Source organism: Apostichopus japonicus, chromosome 6 (genome assembly GCF_037975245.1).
Source record: "Apostichopus japonicus isolate 1M-3 chromosome 6, ASM3797524v1, whole genome shotgun sequence".
NCBI classification, from domain to species: Eukaryota; Metazoa; Echinodermata; class Holothuroidea; order Aspidochirotida; family Stichopodidae; genus Apostichopus; species Apostichopus japonicus.
Genome location: NC_092566.1, coordinates 11,138,932 through 11,158,833, shown reverse-complemented (window position 1 = coordinate 11,158,833; position 19,902 = coordinate 11,138,932). Strand labels below are relative to the sequence as shown.

At 37.5% G+C, this 19,902-nt stretch overlaps 1 protein-coding gene across 1 annotated transcript; it reads left to right on the top strand.

Annotated features, from left to right (window-relative positions):
* Positions 1–811: 811 nt before the first annotated feature.
* On the top strand, positions 812–15,651 carry LOC139968983 (set1/Ash2 histone methyltransferase complex subunit ASH2-like). The gene is made up of 14 exons (XM_071973640.1): positions 812–973; positions 2,086–2,697; positions 3,384–3,473; positions 4,260–4,348; positions 4,746–4,933; positions 6,546–6,638; positions 7,669–7,750; positions 8,711–8,813; positions 9,623–9,834; positions 10,025–10,192; positions 11,186–11,379; positions 12,197–12,289; positions 12,950–13,048; positions 13,929–15,651. Exons 1-14 carry the CDS (start codon positions 966–968, stop codon positions 14,106–14,108), a joined length of 2,211 nt encoding a protein of 736 aa, XP_071829741.1. The 5' UTR covers positions 812–965; the 3' UTR covers positions 14,109–15,651.
* The last annotated feature ends 4,251 nt before the right edge of the window (positions 15,652–19,902 follow it).

Here is a 19,902-nt window from a genome sequence, read left to right as displayed (position 1 = left end):
TGCATAAATTGTATATTTATGTTTTCTACAATGACTTTGTTCAGAGATTGAAAGAAAGGAAGTTATTTCCTGTTGTACACAGTTACGTGTGTGTGGTGGATACATTAAATGTTTTATAATATTGTTCATAATTTTCTATATTTATTAGTTTTGTACAATGAAACTGTCCATAAACTGTTACAGAATGAAAGAAAGTGTTGATATTTGCCTTCGAATTAATTTTTTTTTGTATGTGTGCTTAGCTCACATTAGTGGATGAAATGATCAGTAAAGAAATGTTTCTGTTTCACTTTGTTGCCCTTTTATTATTTGACCCAGCTGTAACTTAAATGTAAACATTCTAAGAGCACAACATTTCATTCACGTATAGTCAATTATAAACCCAAATATGCTAGAAGTAAACAAAATTTAACTGGTCATTCACATACCTAATAAGGCCGTTTAACATGTATTTTAGAATGACACACCCGATGCCTTTATTTATTATTATCCTGATATCATTTAGAGAAATAATATCTCTGGAAAAGGCATTTTGAAATTTTTGTAGCAATTTTAGCATGGTAAAATTTGGAGCCAATACTGAACAACTGAACAGTTCAGCTGTGGCTCTATAGTGACAGGCCTGTTCAAGTACTGGAAAATCGGCCAGCTGTAAATTACGGTAATTACCCCTCAGTCTGTACCTAGATGATATTTTAATTTTACAGTACTTTGTTCTTGTCTGTCTATTTAAGGTCTTCATCAAGTGCATTTGCAAGAGATGCAGGTTTGTTCGTCTGTTCCAAGAGTGGCGGTTCAATTTAGAGCGTGTAATTTGCACCCATCACAGCATTCTCAGTGTTTGACGAGTAAAGCGGCTTCCGTATGAAATCTGAGGAAAAAGAAAAAAACAGTGATGCTTGAGAAACTCCGTACGCAAGCAAACACGCCGAAATTCAACTTACCTGTGAGGAAAAATCTCGAAAATGGACGAGTAAGTAAATCTCTACATCATAGAAAAACTCGTTTTTATCAAATCAGAAAACTTGCATCTATTCAAGCTTTCTGATAGGGCTCGCAATCCCCATCCCTTTCGTTGTGAATAAAAAAGGTGGTGTTTTTACAAGAACCTTAGCTGTGTTGTTGATGAGGCATCGTGTGCCACAAAGAATGTAGTAGTACTAGTTCAGCGAAACTGTTGTATAGATGTACATGCCTAAGTAATGTTATGGCACATATTAGATTGTGCATAAGGTAGTTAGGCTACACTCAGTTACACGCTAGTGACACCACTGTAGGTGTAATGGGCGAGCCCCATGTAAGACCAAATGTAAGTTTGAAGTAGTTGGTATTAACGTCATAATCAAAAGTTGGCGAAAACAATTTACCGTACATATTCATGGAAATTTGTACAGCCTAGTCTAGTATCATAATTTTGTGTTTGCCCAAGACAAGATTATGCCCATTGTTTATTCACATTACAGTAAATTCTGACTTCCACAGTTCTTACTAGGCCTAGTAGTTATTCTAAACTTGGCCAAAGTGAAAGTCTCTGGTTCTAAGCCCAGTCGGGGGGGGGGGGGGGGGTTGATGATTTTCTTCAAACTGTAAGTGTAACTTTTCCGTGCAAGATTTTATCTTAAGATGATGATTACATCAATATTTGACTGTTAATTTTACTTTCTTCAGAAAGGCTAAGGTGGAGGAAGGAGTTACACATGTAGCTGCCTCCCATTCTTGCCCTCCTTTCATATATTCATTAAAGTTTTAACAGTATTACAAAAATGTACATAATTTGTCATAGGTCTAGGCCTGCTTGCAAAAATGAAGATGGCTATGCTATGTCATGTACACCTACATGTCAGAGCTTTTGGAATGCCTAACAGACTCATGTAGCAAGTCCTAACTTGATTATTTAATGATAGACCAAAAATTGAAGCACATTCACAGTTTGAATCTCAGGAACTCATGCAACTTATAGTTTCATTCCTTTCATTGTCATAATATGTATGTTTAAATTTTGAACTCATATTAACTTCGTAAAGCACTCTAGACAGACCAAACATTTCTTTTATATAACTTTTCTCTTTAACATACACCATGTAGACCAACTGAAAAGGCAGATTCTGAGTTGACATCTTCACTAGCAAGTGACAAAAAGCAAGAAGGTACCACAACGTCAACTGTCCACCAACAAGATCAAACTCTGGATACAGCTGGCTCCGAAATGCTAATTGAAAAGAAACCAGATTCTGGTAAAGAGAGCCCAAAGGAAAAAGTGAATCAGAGCAATACTGAAAAGCAAGCCAGTGAAATGGATATAGATGAGCCATCAGACAGCCAGGACAATGCAGTGGAACAAGCAGATACTCAAGTGACCTTTGACCCACCAGGAATTGCCCAAACAGATCTCAATCAAGAAGAATCAGGAGGTGAGTCGCTTGATTCCAAAGAGACTGAGACAGTCGAGATTGGTCCAACCGGTGAGACAGCCTCCATAGAAGAAGATATCAGCATGGAGATAACGGACGGTCAGGAAGTGGAGTTAATGGACACTAGCGGTATAGAAACTGCCTCCGAAGAGACGACGACCGTCACCACGGAAACAGCCGTGACAGAAGCAAAGATTGGAACGAAAGAAGGGGAAGAAGCAGTAACAGAGCAGAGTTCAACGGTTGAAGCATCTGAGAAAGGAGGGAAACCGACTTGCTGTTACTGGTAGGTTAAATCCAGTCAGTTGTATAAAATCAATTTCAAGTGTGTTCAAATTAAAGATTGGGATAGGTAGTGCCACTATCTGAAGTTTGTGGGAAAAGTTGTCTCCGGTCCTTGACATCTGAGCTGAGGTTTATCCCTTGTTTCGATATAATTATTACTCTGAACATATTGGCTGTTCAAATTAAGCTTACATACATTACAATACAAAGAATAAAAATGGAGATGAAGATTTTCAGAGTGGTATTACACTGTATTGAATCATTGAAGCATTAAGCTCTGCGAAGTTGGCTTATTGTATTAACTATACAAGTGTAAAGTTGTGTGCAACACTTTTTCCACATATATCCATTATATTTTCAGTAGGGGTTTGTACACAAACTTTGTAACCTGAAAAAGTGAAAATTGCTATGCACAATCTATACAATGAATTATTCCCATCTCATGCAGTCATGGCTTTAAAGCTTGGCCAGGAAATTTGGGAGACTTCAAAGGCTTTAGTATGGTTTGGTGCTTATTAATAGCATTCTGTACTATTGGACATTTCTAACTCAACATTGGTGACCTTGCCAAATGAACATACAATTAACAATTCTGTTTTAAGTCAAAAAGAAATTATTAGAGCACGGTGCAGAATGTCTCACTGCAAAACTAACATTTTTTCTTTTTCATTTCTCATATTTTAATAGTGGTAGAGGTCGTAATCTGGACGTAGTTGAGCTCCAATGCAGCATATGCATGAAGTGGTTTCACAAAGACTGTCTCAGTATCAACCTTGGGTAAGATACCAGCTAAACCTGATGTTTTCTTTAAAGGTCTACAGACGCCTATGAACAGTTTTCTCCTAATCATTCCAACAGGCATTAGAAATCATGAAAATAGCTGCAACTCTCATCAGAATCCATCAAAGATTGACCATTTTACAAGTCTTATCTTTATTCAAGTTTTATTTACTGTATGAATAAGATTAGCTAGTGTAAAGAGAGTGACTGCCTAAGTTGCTGTTATGTTATTCCTTTGTTTTTACAACCTAAAGTTGTTTTAAGTAAACTGACTCCAGGTTTGTGACCTAAGGCATTATTTTGAAATATTGTCTTCTTTGGAAAGAGGAACATCACATTATTTAAATGATATATATGTGGGCTTGTAATTAGGGGTTAACTTGAGCAACGAGCATTGGCAAACAATGCCAACTGTAAATTATGCAAGACTATATTGTTGTAACTTTCCATTGAGATTCCTCCAGCATAGCAGGAAAAACAAAGCAGGAGTGCAGTTAGCTAATTACCCACAAAGCTGTAATGAGCAAATGTTCTGTGAGTGCCAGAGAAAATACACTTGATCAGAGCAAAGTGTCAGAGAGAGCCTACATCTGAGCAACTTCCAGGGTAGGGTGTACTCAAGCCAAATGCCTTAGGGTCCCTGCGTATGAGATTAGTGTAACATAGTGGGCCGATTTTGTGTTTGCAAGCCGTAAATATTGAAATCTTTTGTAGCTCAGATTTGGTACACAGACTGAGGCTGCCTTTTGATAAATGGACCTGATTCTTCTTCTCTTTGTTTAGGAATTGTATTCCATTCATGATGTCATACACATTTTGCTGCAAGAGATGTAATCCGAACAACGTTGAGATGTACAGTAGGAAAGTTCCGAGTAAGTCACCTCTCTCCCCCACCTACTCATCCCCCCCTCTGGGGCCATTTTCCATCAACCTTCCCCCTTCCCCCACTCCTTAATGCACTGTGACAGTGCGTCAATATTTGGTACAAGTTTATAGTCCAAGAAACACCATCACTTCTTGAAGTTTTCATCTTTCCCCACAGACTCCCCTCCTTAATCTGCTTGTACTTCAATTTTTGTTGAATTTATAAAAGTAGAATTTTTGTTGTCGGAGAACAGACAGCTCTTTTGTGATTAGATAATAATTTTTGGGCAATGCAATTTGCCAAAAAAAATGAGTTAGATAACATTTGTAACTGATATTAATGGATGGTATTTGCTGTCACTTTTCAATCTCTTTGAACGTTTTTTTTTCTTCACACGTACATAGATTTCAGCGTACTATGCTATGTCGTCTTAGCCAATCTCACCGCTCAATCCAGAAAAGCCGACCCTCCGAAAACTATGTTCTCAAAAGACGGGGATATCATTCCATTCATTGATGCTAACTGGGAGCTCCTGACACCAGCCCAGAGAAGAACCACAGTTACCTGGCACTCCACCATTGTTAAAGCTATGGTAGGTTATTAATCACACTGAATATTAATAATCCTGTAATTTTGATGAAACATAGACAAGTTGGTCGTAGAAATAACAGTCGTGAAATGTCAAAGACAACAACGTATCCTCTTCACTCCATTGCTTGTCATGACTCATGATTTTAACTGTAGTAAAATGTTAATCATTGTAATCAACTGCCTACCGGCTTTCAGAAGGGAAGGGGTGGGGGGGGAAGGGGGTCCTATTTAGATACTGAAAAGTCATGAACAGGTAATGATTTGTCCAGTATTGCATCACTTTTTGTATGCAGAAACCATGGTTTTGTATATCAGGACAAAGTAAAAAGCCTTCAAAACTGCTATACAACTTCAGAACATTAAATTATTCCTCGATGAATGTTTGCATTAAACTATTTTACAACTAATTATAATTCACCTTTGTATGGTCACCATGGCATCAAGTCAAAACCTATCATTCTGTTTGTCTGAAATCAACAGTCACCTCTGCAGTTCACCTATTTTCATATTCTGCTGACAAATCTTTTGACTAGTTGTTCTCTGGATTATAAGGACTGTTTCCTCCCAATGTTGGGATTTGGAACAGAAGATTTTACTAAAGTTGCCAGTAAAATTCAGTATGTTTATCAAGCATACAGGTATGTGCTCACACTGGGCGGCACCAGGCGGCTGCGCCCAGCAGTTCTGAATGCCGCCCAGCACAAACAGTATTTTAAACATTTTTGCCCGGCACTTTTTTGATGATAATTGAACAACTTTTACCATAACCAAAATCTGGGAGAATACATGGCACAGAATAGGAAAAATATCACCACCTAAGCATACTTCATGTGCACAATTTGTTCAGTGGGGAGGGGGTACCCCACCCATGAGATCCCTCTCCCAGGGTGTGGATCACACTACCGCACAATCTGCCCGGAACCAAAATATTCCTGAGCACATCCCTGAGCATACATAAGTATAATCAGTCTACCGTTAGTTTCCTCTAGCTACCGTAATTCTTTTAATGTTTGGTATTCAATATTCGGACAATCAACTCCAAGAAAGAAACTTGATTTCTGCAAATCATGATCACTGTAGGGACAATTGATAAATATTTATATATACATACGTATATTTTATGAGCGTTTGAAGATAGGCATGGAAAAGGCAATAATGTTTGCATCTCCGATAAATGTTTAGTTTGAACTATGCTTTGTTTCAATGATTCTAGTAAGATCATAAGCACTGAAACTGTCTTGAATTATGGAGAAAAATTGCTAAGGGTAATTTGAACCAAAATGTAAGGGCAAAATGTTGTCAGAATTTAGGAAAAACTAAAAACTCATGCCATATAAAATGGGTAGGCTTTGCTTGCTACTTGATGTTATTCAAATAAATTAGTTTGTCCTCCTTAGTTTATATTCGTTGTTTATTTCAAATACACATAGTTTTCATTTGGCAATCGGTTCTCTTCAGTTTGTTGTTTTGTGTAACTTTTTGCTGTGTTTGGTATTAAAGTGTCATTGTTTTTTGCATAAAATTGAAGTTAGACACTTTCAGATTAATATGAATGGACTTGTACTGTGTGATGACGATGGAACTTTCTGTTTCATTTTCTATGCTCTCTATAGATGAAAGATGCTGAAATGTTTGTCTTCAAAGAGAAGCCAGATAACCCAGATGAGAATGATGAAGATTATCCACTCTTTGGACTTCTGGATCAGGTGAGATATTAGCCAATTGAAAAAAAAATGGGGGAACAGTTCAGGTAGTGATGAAGAGGAAGGGGGGGGGTGATGTTGTCCCTGGGTCTTTGGCAAGATAAAGTAAGTGAAGTTGTCACAGTAAAATAATGAGTTTGGAGTCGGTCAAAGTTGGCACTTTTACTTTATAGAGTATTGAGTACCTGATCGATACAAATGAGTATCATCCTTTGCTGATGATCATCCGTCTTCAAGTAAAACACCCTATGAATTTCCTTATCTTTCATATGAAGTATTGTATTTATCAGGAAAAAATGAACAGTGGTATTCCAAATACAAATGCATTCTTCAATAAGTTTAAATGCTTACTACAGGTGGAGAAATATCTTCATAAAGGCGAAACTCGCTCTCCCATTTCTTACAATAACCTATACGCAACATTTTCTAGTTGTTCTTCTCTTTTTGATGTTTAGGTTTTCGGAGTCACTATTTATATGTCTTGATTCAGTTATACCTTGATTATCTGGGAATGTTTATTATATATTTCGAAATTGGTATTAATCTAATATACTTGGTTAATTGATCACTTTAATTTTCACAATTATGGTCGCTATTTAAGAAATAGCTATTGTTTATTTACGAAAATGGAAAAAGAAAATTGTACATTGTATAAATCTAATATACTTGGTTAATCGATCACTTTAATTTTCACAATTATGGTCGCTATTTAAGAAATAGCTATTGTTTATTTACGAAAATGGCAAAAGAAAATTGTACGTTGTATAAATCTAATATACTTGGTTAATCGATCACTTTAATTTTCACAATTATGGTCGCTATTTAAGAAATAGCTATTGTTTATTTACGCAAATGGAAAAACAAAATTGTACATTGAATTCAAAGTTTGAATAAAAGATGGCAAAAAAAAAAAATCATCCTTTGCTGGTGAGGTTACTATTGATTAAAAATGTGTGTGTGAGTGGACAGGATCAAAATTATTATTTCGAATGAGATATATAAAGATTGTTTTGCAATCCCTTTCGTCTGTCAGGATTTATCAAAAATTGGTCCCAACTATGATCCAAGAGGGGATGCAACTCAGAAGTCAGGAAGCCTGAGCAGCTCGCTGAACGGTAAGTGTAAACGTCGTTCTTATCATCGTAAGATGAAATCGGGGACGGAAACGTATCTGGTGAGCTATAAACAGAAGATGAAACAGATCGTCGGCAGAATTAATCAATGATATCGGAAGTCATGATAGTTGTGTATTAATCATCGAAAAGCAGCAGAACGAGTCGGCTAACGCTAAAAGGCGTTGAAGACTCGCCCCAAACCGTGTGCCGCCTCTGAAAAATTTAACTTTCCATTGCTTGCAAGTGAAGTTTTCTTCTTGTCACTACAAAATGCAGACAGTAATGAAACGTGATACCTTGTTATCTTTTATCTAGACTTGAGATGTCCATCGATGCCATGTACACCCTGTTGTGGGTATTGACCGTAGCTGTATGTATTGACTTTACACTAGTGTCTAATTACTGACGGTAGCAAGCTGTGTGTGTATTTTCTGGGATCGATGGTGGTGTCTAACACTTCTGTTACACCTCATTCGAAACTAGGTCAGATTACCGGCATGAGACGTTCCTTTGTGCGCGAGTCTTCACACCCTTTAAGCCGGTAGCACACTGCTCGATTTAAGAGGACTGAAAGGCGCTGCCCGTAGTCGTGTTACTTGCTTCTGCACAGTGAATGACTGATCGGGAACACGGAATGACTGCTGTTCTTTTAACAACAGTGCTTGTTCTGGTCACATGATGTAGATTACTTCTCTATGATTGTTCGCCCTTGAACACTCTGCACACTGCACGAAAATCACAGCTGGCCATTTTTGAAAATGCTAGTGGTTTAGGTTTCCGACTGAAGTCGACCTAAAAACGTGAAAACTATTGATGACTAATTCTTTTATTGCTGTCCTGAATATCTGTTTCAGAAATCTCATCATTTTGGATAATGAGATAAAAATTGTAATTCTTTGTAAAACTCTAGAGTGTGACAAGCAAATACTTAAGTTTAGTGAAATTTTCCATCCCTGGCAGGAAACTCTGGATTATTGATGACGAATGTTGGACGAGGCAGAGGTGCCAGGAAAAGGGGTTTGGACAGCAGCCAGAATTTAGGAGCAAACAAGAAAACAAAAGGGTAAATGCAGCAAAAAATCAGAGCAAAGTAGCCTCTCTGGAATGACATCATTAGTATGAGAGATACATAACTTTCAGGCATATAATGTCTCTCTCTCTTTTGTTGTGGTTGCAACAAATGGTAGTTCAATAGTGCAAATCAACCCCTCCCCTTCACCCCTATCAGTTCTGTAAGGGTTGGGGAGAAGGGATGGGTTATACTACCAATTTGTAAACTCTACTCAGCAAACTTAATATCCTTGTATTTGTTATGTGAAACGCCTCCTCAAATAGTGCAACTAGTGTAGAAGATAAATCGACTTTTAAATGATTTTCAACAATCGGCTTAACAGAAATCATCCCCCCTCATTCCCCCATAGGTACCATGAAGGTTGGGACCCAGTAGAGGTACTAAGAAAATGCTAACTTCAGGTTATAACATTGATCATTATAGATGCTGCAGCTTTTGCTCGAGAAAGTTTTCGTTTTTCATCAAGAAAACCAGATATCAAATAAGAAATTGATGTTTTCCTCCCATTTTTTGCCTGTTTGATTTTGCATGTAGTGATTAGCTGCAGACTCTTGTTTTGGGGGTGGGGGGGGGGGTTGGGGGGAATTAGTAGGATTAACAGTAACTGCATCCAATGGCACCTATACAAGAATTTATCCCTACTCCATTTCATTGTTCAATAACAAAAATCTTCAGTAAACGTAGCACCAGCATAGAAAATGATCTGCGTACAGGGATGTTGATCACCGAAACCAAATTCTCTCGCACTTTTCATACACTATTAATTAGCTTTTTGTCTAAATTTCTGGTTCTTCTTTTAGAGAATTAAGTGCTTCACTGAGAGTCTCTCAGCATGGATACCCCCTGGAACACCCCTTCAACAAGGATGGGTACCGTTACACCCTGACCGAAAATGACCCTCATGCCCCAGCTGCCCTCTTTGACGAAGATATATGGATCGGCAAGCCAATTCCTGCACATCTCTATCGTAAAGCCCTCTCAACGCAAGTGTTACTAGCTCTCCATGATAGAGGTGGGTAGTCTTTCAGTTTCTTGCACTGTACAGTAGGTGGTTGTACATGAAATTGTAGGGTGTAGGCTGTGGTCTCCTTTATTTAATTTTTTTCCACTAAATTAAGCTGCAAACAATAATTTTCTCAAAATGGAAAATGTAGCATGAACAAATCACTGTATTCTGACTAGCACGGTTTCTTCTTCTTCAGCCCCTCAACTAAAAATCAGCTCGGATCGTCTGACGGTGAGCGGCGAGAAGGGGTACAGCATGGTACGATCCACTCACGGTGTTAGGTATGGAACCTGGTACTTTGAGGTCACCATCAACGAAATGCCGGAAAATACAGCAACCAGGATAGGTTGGTCACAGCCTTTAGGTGGGTTCCTAAGAATTGTTTGACATTTGTGTGATTTTTGGGGAGACATTCCTCCTTTTTTTCAATTTTTTTTTTTCAGTGTCGTTTATTTTTCATCCTCCCGTGTGCAGTATTTGAGTTTATAAAATGTAGTTTGCTCCATTCTGCAAATAAATATTCAATATCAAGAATTTTACAATATTTCCCCCTATAAATATTCAAATTGCAAGAATATACACAATATCAGTATCGAGCTCGAAGGGTCATTGTAAGTACTATAGTTGTACACTTTACTGCAGTTATTGATGTTTGTACATATGTATCATAAATATATTAATGTTTATTAATGTATGTTAATGTATAACGTATCTTCAAGAGTAATTGTTCAATATCCATCATCTTTATATTGAAACAATAACTCAGAGGTGAAATTTTATTTTGATCGCTAAAAGATAATAATAATAATAATAAAATAGTACTTATATAGCACGTTCATCAGCAACGCTGCTCGAAGTGCTTTACAGGAATTGAAACAATTAATACACAGTAAACATTTAAAATACAGGAAACATTCAAAAGCAAATAGTACAAAAATATCGCCTAAAAGGTATATACCATAAAACTTATTAAAGGATAGAAAAATACATTAAAGCAATGGTCATACAAAAAATACAAAATATAAAAGATGAACTTAATCTATTAAAGTCACTTTGTCAAACTTAGATAATTTTCCTACTGTACATATCCAGATATTGCTGGTTGACATAAAATCACATTTTGTAAATTCTCTGCCAAAAAAAGGAAACATGAACCAGGACAATTACGAATTAAGAACAACTGGTTGCAGTAAACCTGACCAGTTGTTGACAAAGTATAAACGTTTGCTTTTACTTATGCTTATGTATGCAAATTAGATCATTCCAAGGTATATGTCCTGTGTGTTGACAACTGCTTTGAAATAAAGTGACTGAATTTCATGAAACACATAATATCATTCACCGATATCTCCACCAGGTAATCTACAAGCTCCGTTGGGCTATGACAAGTTTGGCTACTCGTGGAGGAGTCGCAAAGGTACAAAATTTCACCAGAGTAGAGGGACGCGCTACACGGAAGGCTATGGAGAGGGGGACGTACTAGGATGCCTCATCTTGTTACCGGAGAACATAGATAAGTCCCGAATTCTACCAGACACATACAAGAATAGGGTACGATATTAAAATATCCATGTTAAATTGTGAAGAGGGAGGGAGGTGGCCTATGGTGGGATGAGTATTACGTAAAATGCAACAAATTTGAATAAATTTTTCAAGTAATTGTAAAGAAATTTTTAATTTTTTTGCAACACATAATATGAGAGAAAGTTTTAAAAACCAAAGCAGCTCCTTAATTTTTGTCACAAATTTCAGCAAACCTACGGAGTGTTACTCAAAATAAGATTGTACTTTATCAAATTCATGGAATAATTTTGTGTTCAAAATTTTGTGCAGCAGTTTTTGAAGACTGTGAATGTTGTCTCTTGTAACATACTATGTGTTCCTGTGTAAAAACACAGCTGTACATCTTGCACCCATATTACAATTTGCCCACTCTGCATAGCATTTTGCGAAGCGATACCGGTTAAAAATGATTTCCCTGTCAAACTAAAGGCACCCTCATAGGTTTTATTAATTTTAATGATTGATCGATGAATTTGATTCCATTTGCAACATTTTGTCCTTGAAATTTGTGTTAATCACCTGCAAATAACAAATTAAAAAAAAAACATCAAACATGTTTACTTTTGCCCCATTATTTGAAATGCAACCTGGCTAGTAGAATGACTGAACACTGTTATGGGAATTTGATATGGAAATGTAGCAAGAAACTGAAATCAGCTCAAAAAGTGGCTTTACTGATGTAAGTCATTTTGTAATACATTCAATGATCCAATGTGTATAAGGTATTGCAATAGTGTTCAGGTTAAGGAGTCTTGTATGTACGTATACTCAAGTTTGGCACTAGGATAACTTTTCTATTCCACAGACTTTGATCAAGTTTAAAAGTCATCTTTACTTTGAGGAGAAAGATGAACCAACAGAGACTGAGAAGAGTTTGAAGGTGACCCCTGGGAGTAAGGTCAGTCATATTAAACATTTGTGGTAATTTAAGGTAGGAAACAGTAGTAGCATGCACAATGGGAGGGGGGTGGTGGGGTGGGACAATACTACCCCCCTCCCAACATTCCATCGTCAGCCGTTGGAAGATGTTTTAGAAGGGGAAAGTTTACATTCAGCGAGGAAGAGTTAGACCATTGTTAGGGATGTTAACCCCTCTTCCAACCAAACACAAGAAATCAATAGCATATATTGAAGCTAATAACAGACCTAATTTCAAGTCTAAGTATGCCTCAGAATACACCATTTTACATCTAAATTTTAAATTCTTCATTCTCCAATGGCCCTTTTGGTATAAGTTCAAATTCTCTCAAAATCGGGGAATTTAAGAATTTTCCTTCCCCCTCCCACTTCTTGTGTCTTTGGTATATCTTTGTAAGGTTTAACTATATTAAGATGATATTTGACCTAAACAAACCTGATATATTTACATCAGGTTTAGCCAAAGTGTCAAAAAACATATATGGCTACCATATGTCCTGACATATGGTAGCCATATATGTTTGTGGTCATTGCAGTGGCTTATACCTCCTTTTTCGGTCAGAAGATATTTTTTTTACATTTGTCAAAAACCTATTAAACTAACCATTTTTTAAACTTACTTACTTTAATTTTTCTGCAGATAAGTTTTTACAAGAACGGTAAAAACCAAGGCACCGCCTTTTCGGACATTCATGACGGTCTCTACTATCCTTGCGTTTCACTCTACAAAAGCTGTTCGGTAAGCTAAGGTTTAACGGAACGAATTTCTTTGGCGATGGTGAGGGGGTAAGGGTGTAAAGCCTGACATCGAAAATGTGCTGAGTCTCGTCCAAAGTGGACACAAGGTACTCGGTCAGTGGGCCCATGGGGAGAGGAAGTGTTGTCTTGTGTGCTATATGCAAAGGAGGCTTGGCCTGGGTACAACTGCTATTATGCTAGTTTTTTTTTATTCGTTGTCTACCTGGTTGTCTTGAAGGTTGACCTCCAAGTCTGCTTGCGATGTTAATGCAACAATATCCAACCCATGTTGTTATTGATTTACATTACTAGTGAAAATAAATATTATAAAAATGACCAGCTGCATTAATGCTTTGACAGAAGCTCTCTTGAGTCTGGTCATAGTCAAACCTTTTTCAAACCTACGGAGTGTTACTTGAAAAAATATTGCAGTTGGTCGCCCTCTAGTAAACCCTCCTAACTATTTTTCACTAAATGAAGGCAATTTCAATAGGTAAATGAATCTGATCCAATCCTCAATATTTTGATGAATCAAGTCCTGTCTTGGAAGAAGTACCATTTACTCATTTACAGCAAATGTCCAACAATAAAATTTGAAATCACGATTTGAAATATAACTTGAGTCCAGTGGAGCTAATGAACACATCAATGTGGGATTTTCTGCTATCATATGAGATTACATTCAGAGCTAGTTTGTGTGTGCGTTTCTAAATCCAATATCTATTACAAAGTGTCATCATTGTGTCAAATTGCATATATTAGTGATTCAAAAAAACTTCACAAACAGAAATTGAAAACAAGATCCAAGAAAGCCTGTATCCAATTCTTACTGGAAAGTTTTTTCTGTCCACCGAAAAGTTTCTGTTTCCATCTTTTCGCAGGCAACTGTCAATTTCGGACCAAAATTTAAGCATCCACCCACAGACGTCTGTGACTACAAACCCATATCAGACCTAGCAGAGATAAGTCAAGTGGAGCAGACACTCTCCGATGCCATCTTTCACGTCGAGCACGAGAAAATGTACGAAGATGCAGCGAGAGGTATCTTGGTGGTATTTTAAACTTGACTCAAACATGTGCATTGAATTGTAGAAACAGCACAGGGATGAGAAATACAGCACAAAAACTGCAAAATTAATTCATCGTTGACGGACACGTGCATATTAATAATCATGTCAGAGAGGTTAAAGGTATTTGTGATAATATCCACTATGGGGTTGGGAAAAAGAGGAAGGTTAGTACATCCTTATTTGTCTTGCAAATTTATTGGAAATCAGATGTTTGGGTCGAGCAATTTTTGGTGAAAATGTTTTAAATGTTAACATTCAACATTGTGCAAACGAGCATAAACCGGTGTCAGTTTTTGGGGCATTTCGTTAATTTTTCCCTTCTGAGTTAGAATACTCTGAAGTAAACACCAATAAAATTAATTATTATTCATGAATGAATTGTATGACCTCATTGAAGACATGTAAAAGCTCAGAAACTGACAGAGAGCTACAGACGAGACATCATTTTTATCTGTAGATACTGAAATATTTTGGAGATTTTCTATTTTCACAAATAAAGTTAGCTCTTGACTATAAGCTTAAATGGTTGATCAACTATGTTCTGAAAGTAAAGGACCAAACTGTGTAAAAAAAACATGACTTTGAAACTGGTTTTTGTCTATAGGCCAATTCTTTAAGTCGGATGGTTGTGGTTCTATGTTGATTATCATTAGAAAGAGTGATATCTGCCCAAGATAAGGGATTGTAAGGTTAGGTATCATATATTAAGAAGTGTAGGTGTATTGAAGTATGGTTAGTTTTAAAGGCATTGAAGACTCGCCCTAAAACCGGGTGCCGCGCCCTGAAAAAGTTGACTTTCCGTTGCTTGCAAGTGAAGTTTCCTGCTTGTCGCTACAAAATGCAGACAGTACTGAAACGTGATACCTTGTTATCTTTAGCTGGACGTGAGATTTCCATCGCTGTATCGTTTGTGCACTGTGCTGTGGGTATTGACCGCAGCTGTATGTACTGACTGTACACTAGTGTCTAATTACCGAAGGTAGCAAGCTGTGTGCGTATTTTCTGGGATCGATGGTGGTGTCTAACACTTCTGTTACACCTCATTCGAAACTAGGTCAGATTACCGGCATTAGACGTTTCTTTTTGCGCGAGTCTTCACACCCTTTAAAGCTAAATAGGTTCTAACATGTAACCATTAAGAATGATCTGATGGCATCAGTTGTTGGAAATTATTGGAACCAAAGAAATGGCTATATAGGGATTGCCCATCAACTGAGGGCTGGATAGCTCAATTGGTAGAGTTCTGGCATTGTAACCCCAGAGGATACTGGTTCAGATTCCACTCTGGCCATAACTTTCTTTGCTCTTTTTTATTATAAATCTTATCATCATCACTCGTTCAGTTAAGTAGCAGAAAGATCCACCAGGAGATTATTTTAGACCGAACATTTTCCGACACATTTGCAAAGGTTATACGATTCTTAATGGTCGCTACAAAAGGTTAAATCTTTCTGAAATGGATCTTAGTTTGGTGGAGAGAATGTATTTTATACTTGTTTTGTACATTTGTAAATATAATTCCTGGAACTTAAAATTGTTGTGACATTTTTTTGTAATTATTCTTGATTGGTCTATGATTCAGATCTACCTAAACAACGTTTTGAGACAACTCCGCTTACCGTCCATCCCCGCCCCTATCCATTCTCTTGCCCCATATTGTAATATTAACCCCCATTTTTCTTATTGCTCTATAATCTGGCCTGGCACCCATAATGTCTATCTTCACCCTCTTGAAATCCTACAAAAGAAAGTAATTTGTCATATAACTCATTCTGAATATCGTGAACACACCAGCTCACTTTTCAAAAAGCTCAACTTATTAAAATTTAGCGGTATTGTTAGGCTGAATTCAGCCACATTCTTTTACAAGGCTTAGAATGGCTAACTTCCTGCAGCCTTTCATGACTTCTTTACTATTAACAGCGCCATACATCATGGGCGGCGATCCGTATTTCCGAGTGGGGGGGATATGACCTTATTGACTATCTAAGCGTAGCGCCACCATGAGTTGGCGCGAAGCGTACAAGAAAATTTTGGGATTTACAAACCCTCTAGATGGCCGAGAGAGAATCCCTAACCCACTTTCTAAACCCTAACTCTGATTTCAAAGGAATTTGTAAATTCCTGAAAAACCTGAAACCCACGTTCGTCCTGGGAAAAGAAATATTTTACTCTCCCAATTACGCATGATGATTTCACCCAACTAGTACGTAAATGTGTATGCGTGCTTAGAGCAGCAGACGACACCCGTAACCTAGCAATAACCGTGCCTGTAGCCTAACGTGATAGCTATATTCCGGCTGAGCAGCATTAGGCTCTGTTCCATGGAGAATTCCGTGGTTGCACTGAACTAAACTTTTCCCGACAGCACCAAACGCCCACCCTTGAAATACAATTCAGACATCGACATTTCCCGCTGCAAGCCCAATGTATCTGTACCATAGAAATAAAGAGAGGATCTGTACTTGTTCTGTGCCAGCCTGTCTAACGTTAGCATATTAGCACTATTTCGTAGGCCTGAAGTACCAGTACCTTCTTACGCCGTTACTTCCCATGTTCGATCCGTCTTGGTGCAAATCTTTCACGAAGTCACTAACACTATTTTCGAACTGCTACAGAGAAATATCAGTTTGGTACCACCCTGGAACACATCACATGACCCTCCATGCATGGTACGCGCGCCCAATTGACATGAATCCTCCAGATTCATTTACCTCGATGATTGAATACTATGAGGGTGCATATATGTACTACATCAATACCGTGGGCGCAATAATACATTTTGTTGTTATAGGGCCAATGAAGCCTACAGTCAACTATTCTTGCTTCATAAAGACGCTTTATTTGAAAAGATCGCACTGCGTTTATGGTAGGCGAGAAATGAAGCTAAAAAAGAGCCGTACATTCACGATGATGCATAAATGTAGGCATGAAAATATTCTTATCCCTGGCATTTGGTGGGGGGATATGGTGTATTACATCCCCTCCACCCATTTTCATGGGGGGATATATCCCCCCAGGATCGCCGCCCATGCCATACATAGTCACCGCACTAGAAGTGCCGGTCAAGCACACCACAACTTATGTAAAACAACATTTGGTACGTTAAGTTTAAAAAATCGTGCTATGAGGACATGGAATTCTCTAACTGCTGCTATAAAATCTAAACCATCACAAGTAACATTTAGAAAAACAGTATTGATACATTGTTTATATTGTGTGTTATTAATTATTCCTTATTAAGACATTAATTATATTTTCATTTATGTATATATATATATTTTTTTTCTTCCTTGGGAGTCCTTAACCTTGTTAAGCCTGTGTTGGCTTTTTAGAGGACTTCCTCCACATGTATATATTTATTATCTGTGGAAAATCAAATAAATCAAATCAAAACCCCCTCCTTGAAACTCCACACAAGCTTGTGGACAAGAAATTCTGCGTTTGTGTCTGCCAATTTTGCACAAGCAACAGCAACTCCTTACCTCCCTTATACAGAACAAAATCTGTCTTTGTGTCTACCAGGATAGACAAACCTATATTGGTGATATAAAATGGTTAGATTAGATTAATGTCTGAGTTAATAGTCACTGGAAAAGGTGAGGTATACAATTGTACATTTTCAAATCTAACTCAACCTAGTCGACGATGCATCATAAGAGATAATATTGCCCCCTCCTCCCAAGAAAAGAAAAAAAAAAGCAAAAAGTAGAAAAGAAATGTATCGTTTGCAGAATTAGACTACACATCTATTTGACATCTCACTTATTTTTTTGTCTTATAGAATCCATTTCCGATTTCAAATATTTGAATTCTCTCTTGAGTATCTTTGTCTCTGCAAAAGCAGCTGTTGCTTCCGATCTGTAAATTTCACTGTCCTTTCGAAATTTGTCGAAATCTTTCTGAAAGGTTTTCAAAGATTCGGCATGTTTGGATAATTCAGATAACGCTGATTGTACATTGTCGTTCATATCTAATAATCGATTCTCTTGATTCGCTGCTAATTTTGAGAAATAAACGACATTCTCTTGAAGTTCTTTCAAATTTTCAACGAGCTTCGGTACATCTTGTTGGTTATATTGTTTGAGGAGTTTTGTAGTCTCCTTTACAGTCGTTTCTAATGTGTCATTATTTTGTCCTTGACGTAACAATTCGAAGGTGCAATCTTCCAGGTCTTCGCGAAGATTTTTGATCACGTTCTTTGATTTTTGGAAGTTGATTGCCAGGTCTCGAACCGTTTGTGCTAGAAGAGGATCGGAAAATACCTTAAAAAGAAAACAGATCGAAATCAGACGATTGCGTAAACTGAGTCGTCAGTATAATACAGAGAGAGAGATAGAAAGTGAGGCTAGAATTATAGTCAACGTTGAAAAGAAAATGTCCAAAGCCAGGGACCATGTTCTTACCAGGTGCTTTTGGTGAAATAAATCATTGAGGCGCGCTTTTATATTTATTAAATTAGGTTCCCTTTATACCGCTGTTCTGAAATGGGGGGGGGGGGGCGGGAGGGACATAGACGGGGTCGATATAACAAACTATCAAAGGTAATCTGGGGAAAGGAAAGTTATCTTCATTGTTTTTCTCGCATAACTCTGCAGAACTCTTAATTTTTTTCCAGTGAAGTAAGTCGGAAAAGAAACTGTCTATTGGTGGTGACAACATGCTGGGCGGGGTTCGTGGGGGGGGGGGGAATTAAATACCTTAATTGGGTGCCAATTGCTATTTCTCTCACCAAATTTTCCCTTCACATGGTGTTTTTGGAACTAAGAAAACTATTAAGTTTCTTTTGTTTTGTGAACAACGAATATACACTGATTTCCACCCTGGAATTTTCGGGTGTCACGGACCGGAACGAAGGAATCCTATAAGCAAAGTCACAAAGGCAAACTACGATTTCTGTACACGTGGTTTGATTCTCTGTTCTTATCGACGACATTATCAGGAGTAAAATTCTTTCTGTGCAGAAAGTTAGTCTAACTTTCGACCTAAATACTCTATCGTGTTGCGTACTAACATAATCACTAACATCAATGACGCATCAGAATAATTAAAAATGCAAAATGATTGTAGTCTGCCAGTGAATGCCGGCTAGTTCATCTAGTTGATGACAATCTCGTGCTCGACCGACTTGTAAAATCATTCACCTTTCACAAACAAGTAAATATTTTCAGAAAAATGATTGAACCCAAACATTTTACGTTATATGACTATTGCTTCGATTATCAAACCACAACATACTTTAGAACATGAATCAAATCTTGAATTGTTAAACCAAACCTCATTTACCCCCTCTATTCTGGATAAAACTATACCTGTATTGTCGATGGACTGATGATGTTCCGATCTCCACCTTTTCCAGTATTACTGGGACTGGAAGAAGTCTTTTTGTGCTTGCTTCCATGCGTACACGGTGACAGAGAGAGGTTTCTTATTAAGAGTACTTGAACTTCTCTTTGCATAACTGAACCCCTTCTCAAGACTGTGTAATATGCCAAGCGTGTGATATTTTCCATTATTGAATTGGTTCGACTTTCGTGTAACTGAGCTGTTCAGACTATCTGAACATTTTCTATTGAATTCCGTGATGTTTGGACTGCAACAGTTCTCCTTTGTGACGTCATAGAACTTACCCGAAACCATGCGCTTAAGCAATTTCTTTGACAAAGCGTAAGTGCACGCTATGATAGCTCGTAATGAAGCGCGCTGCGCAAAGTCAGTATAATGGTTGGATATGGCGTATGAATTAGCATGTTAGTATACAAATAATGAATGGTTATGAGTGCAA

Coding starts and splice junctions, on each gene's coding strand:
- LOC139968983 (XM_071973640.1), top strand. Junction 7,751..8,710: donor CCTGAGCAGCTCGCTGAACG/GTAAGTGTAAAC, acceptor CATCCCTGGCAG/GAAACTCTGGATTATTGATG. Junction 13,049..13,928: donor CACTCTACAAAAGCTGTTCG/GTAAGCTAAGGT, acceptor ATCTTTTCGCAG/GCAACTGTCAATTTCGGACC.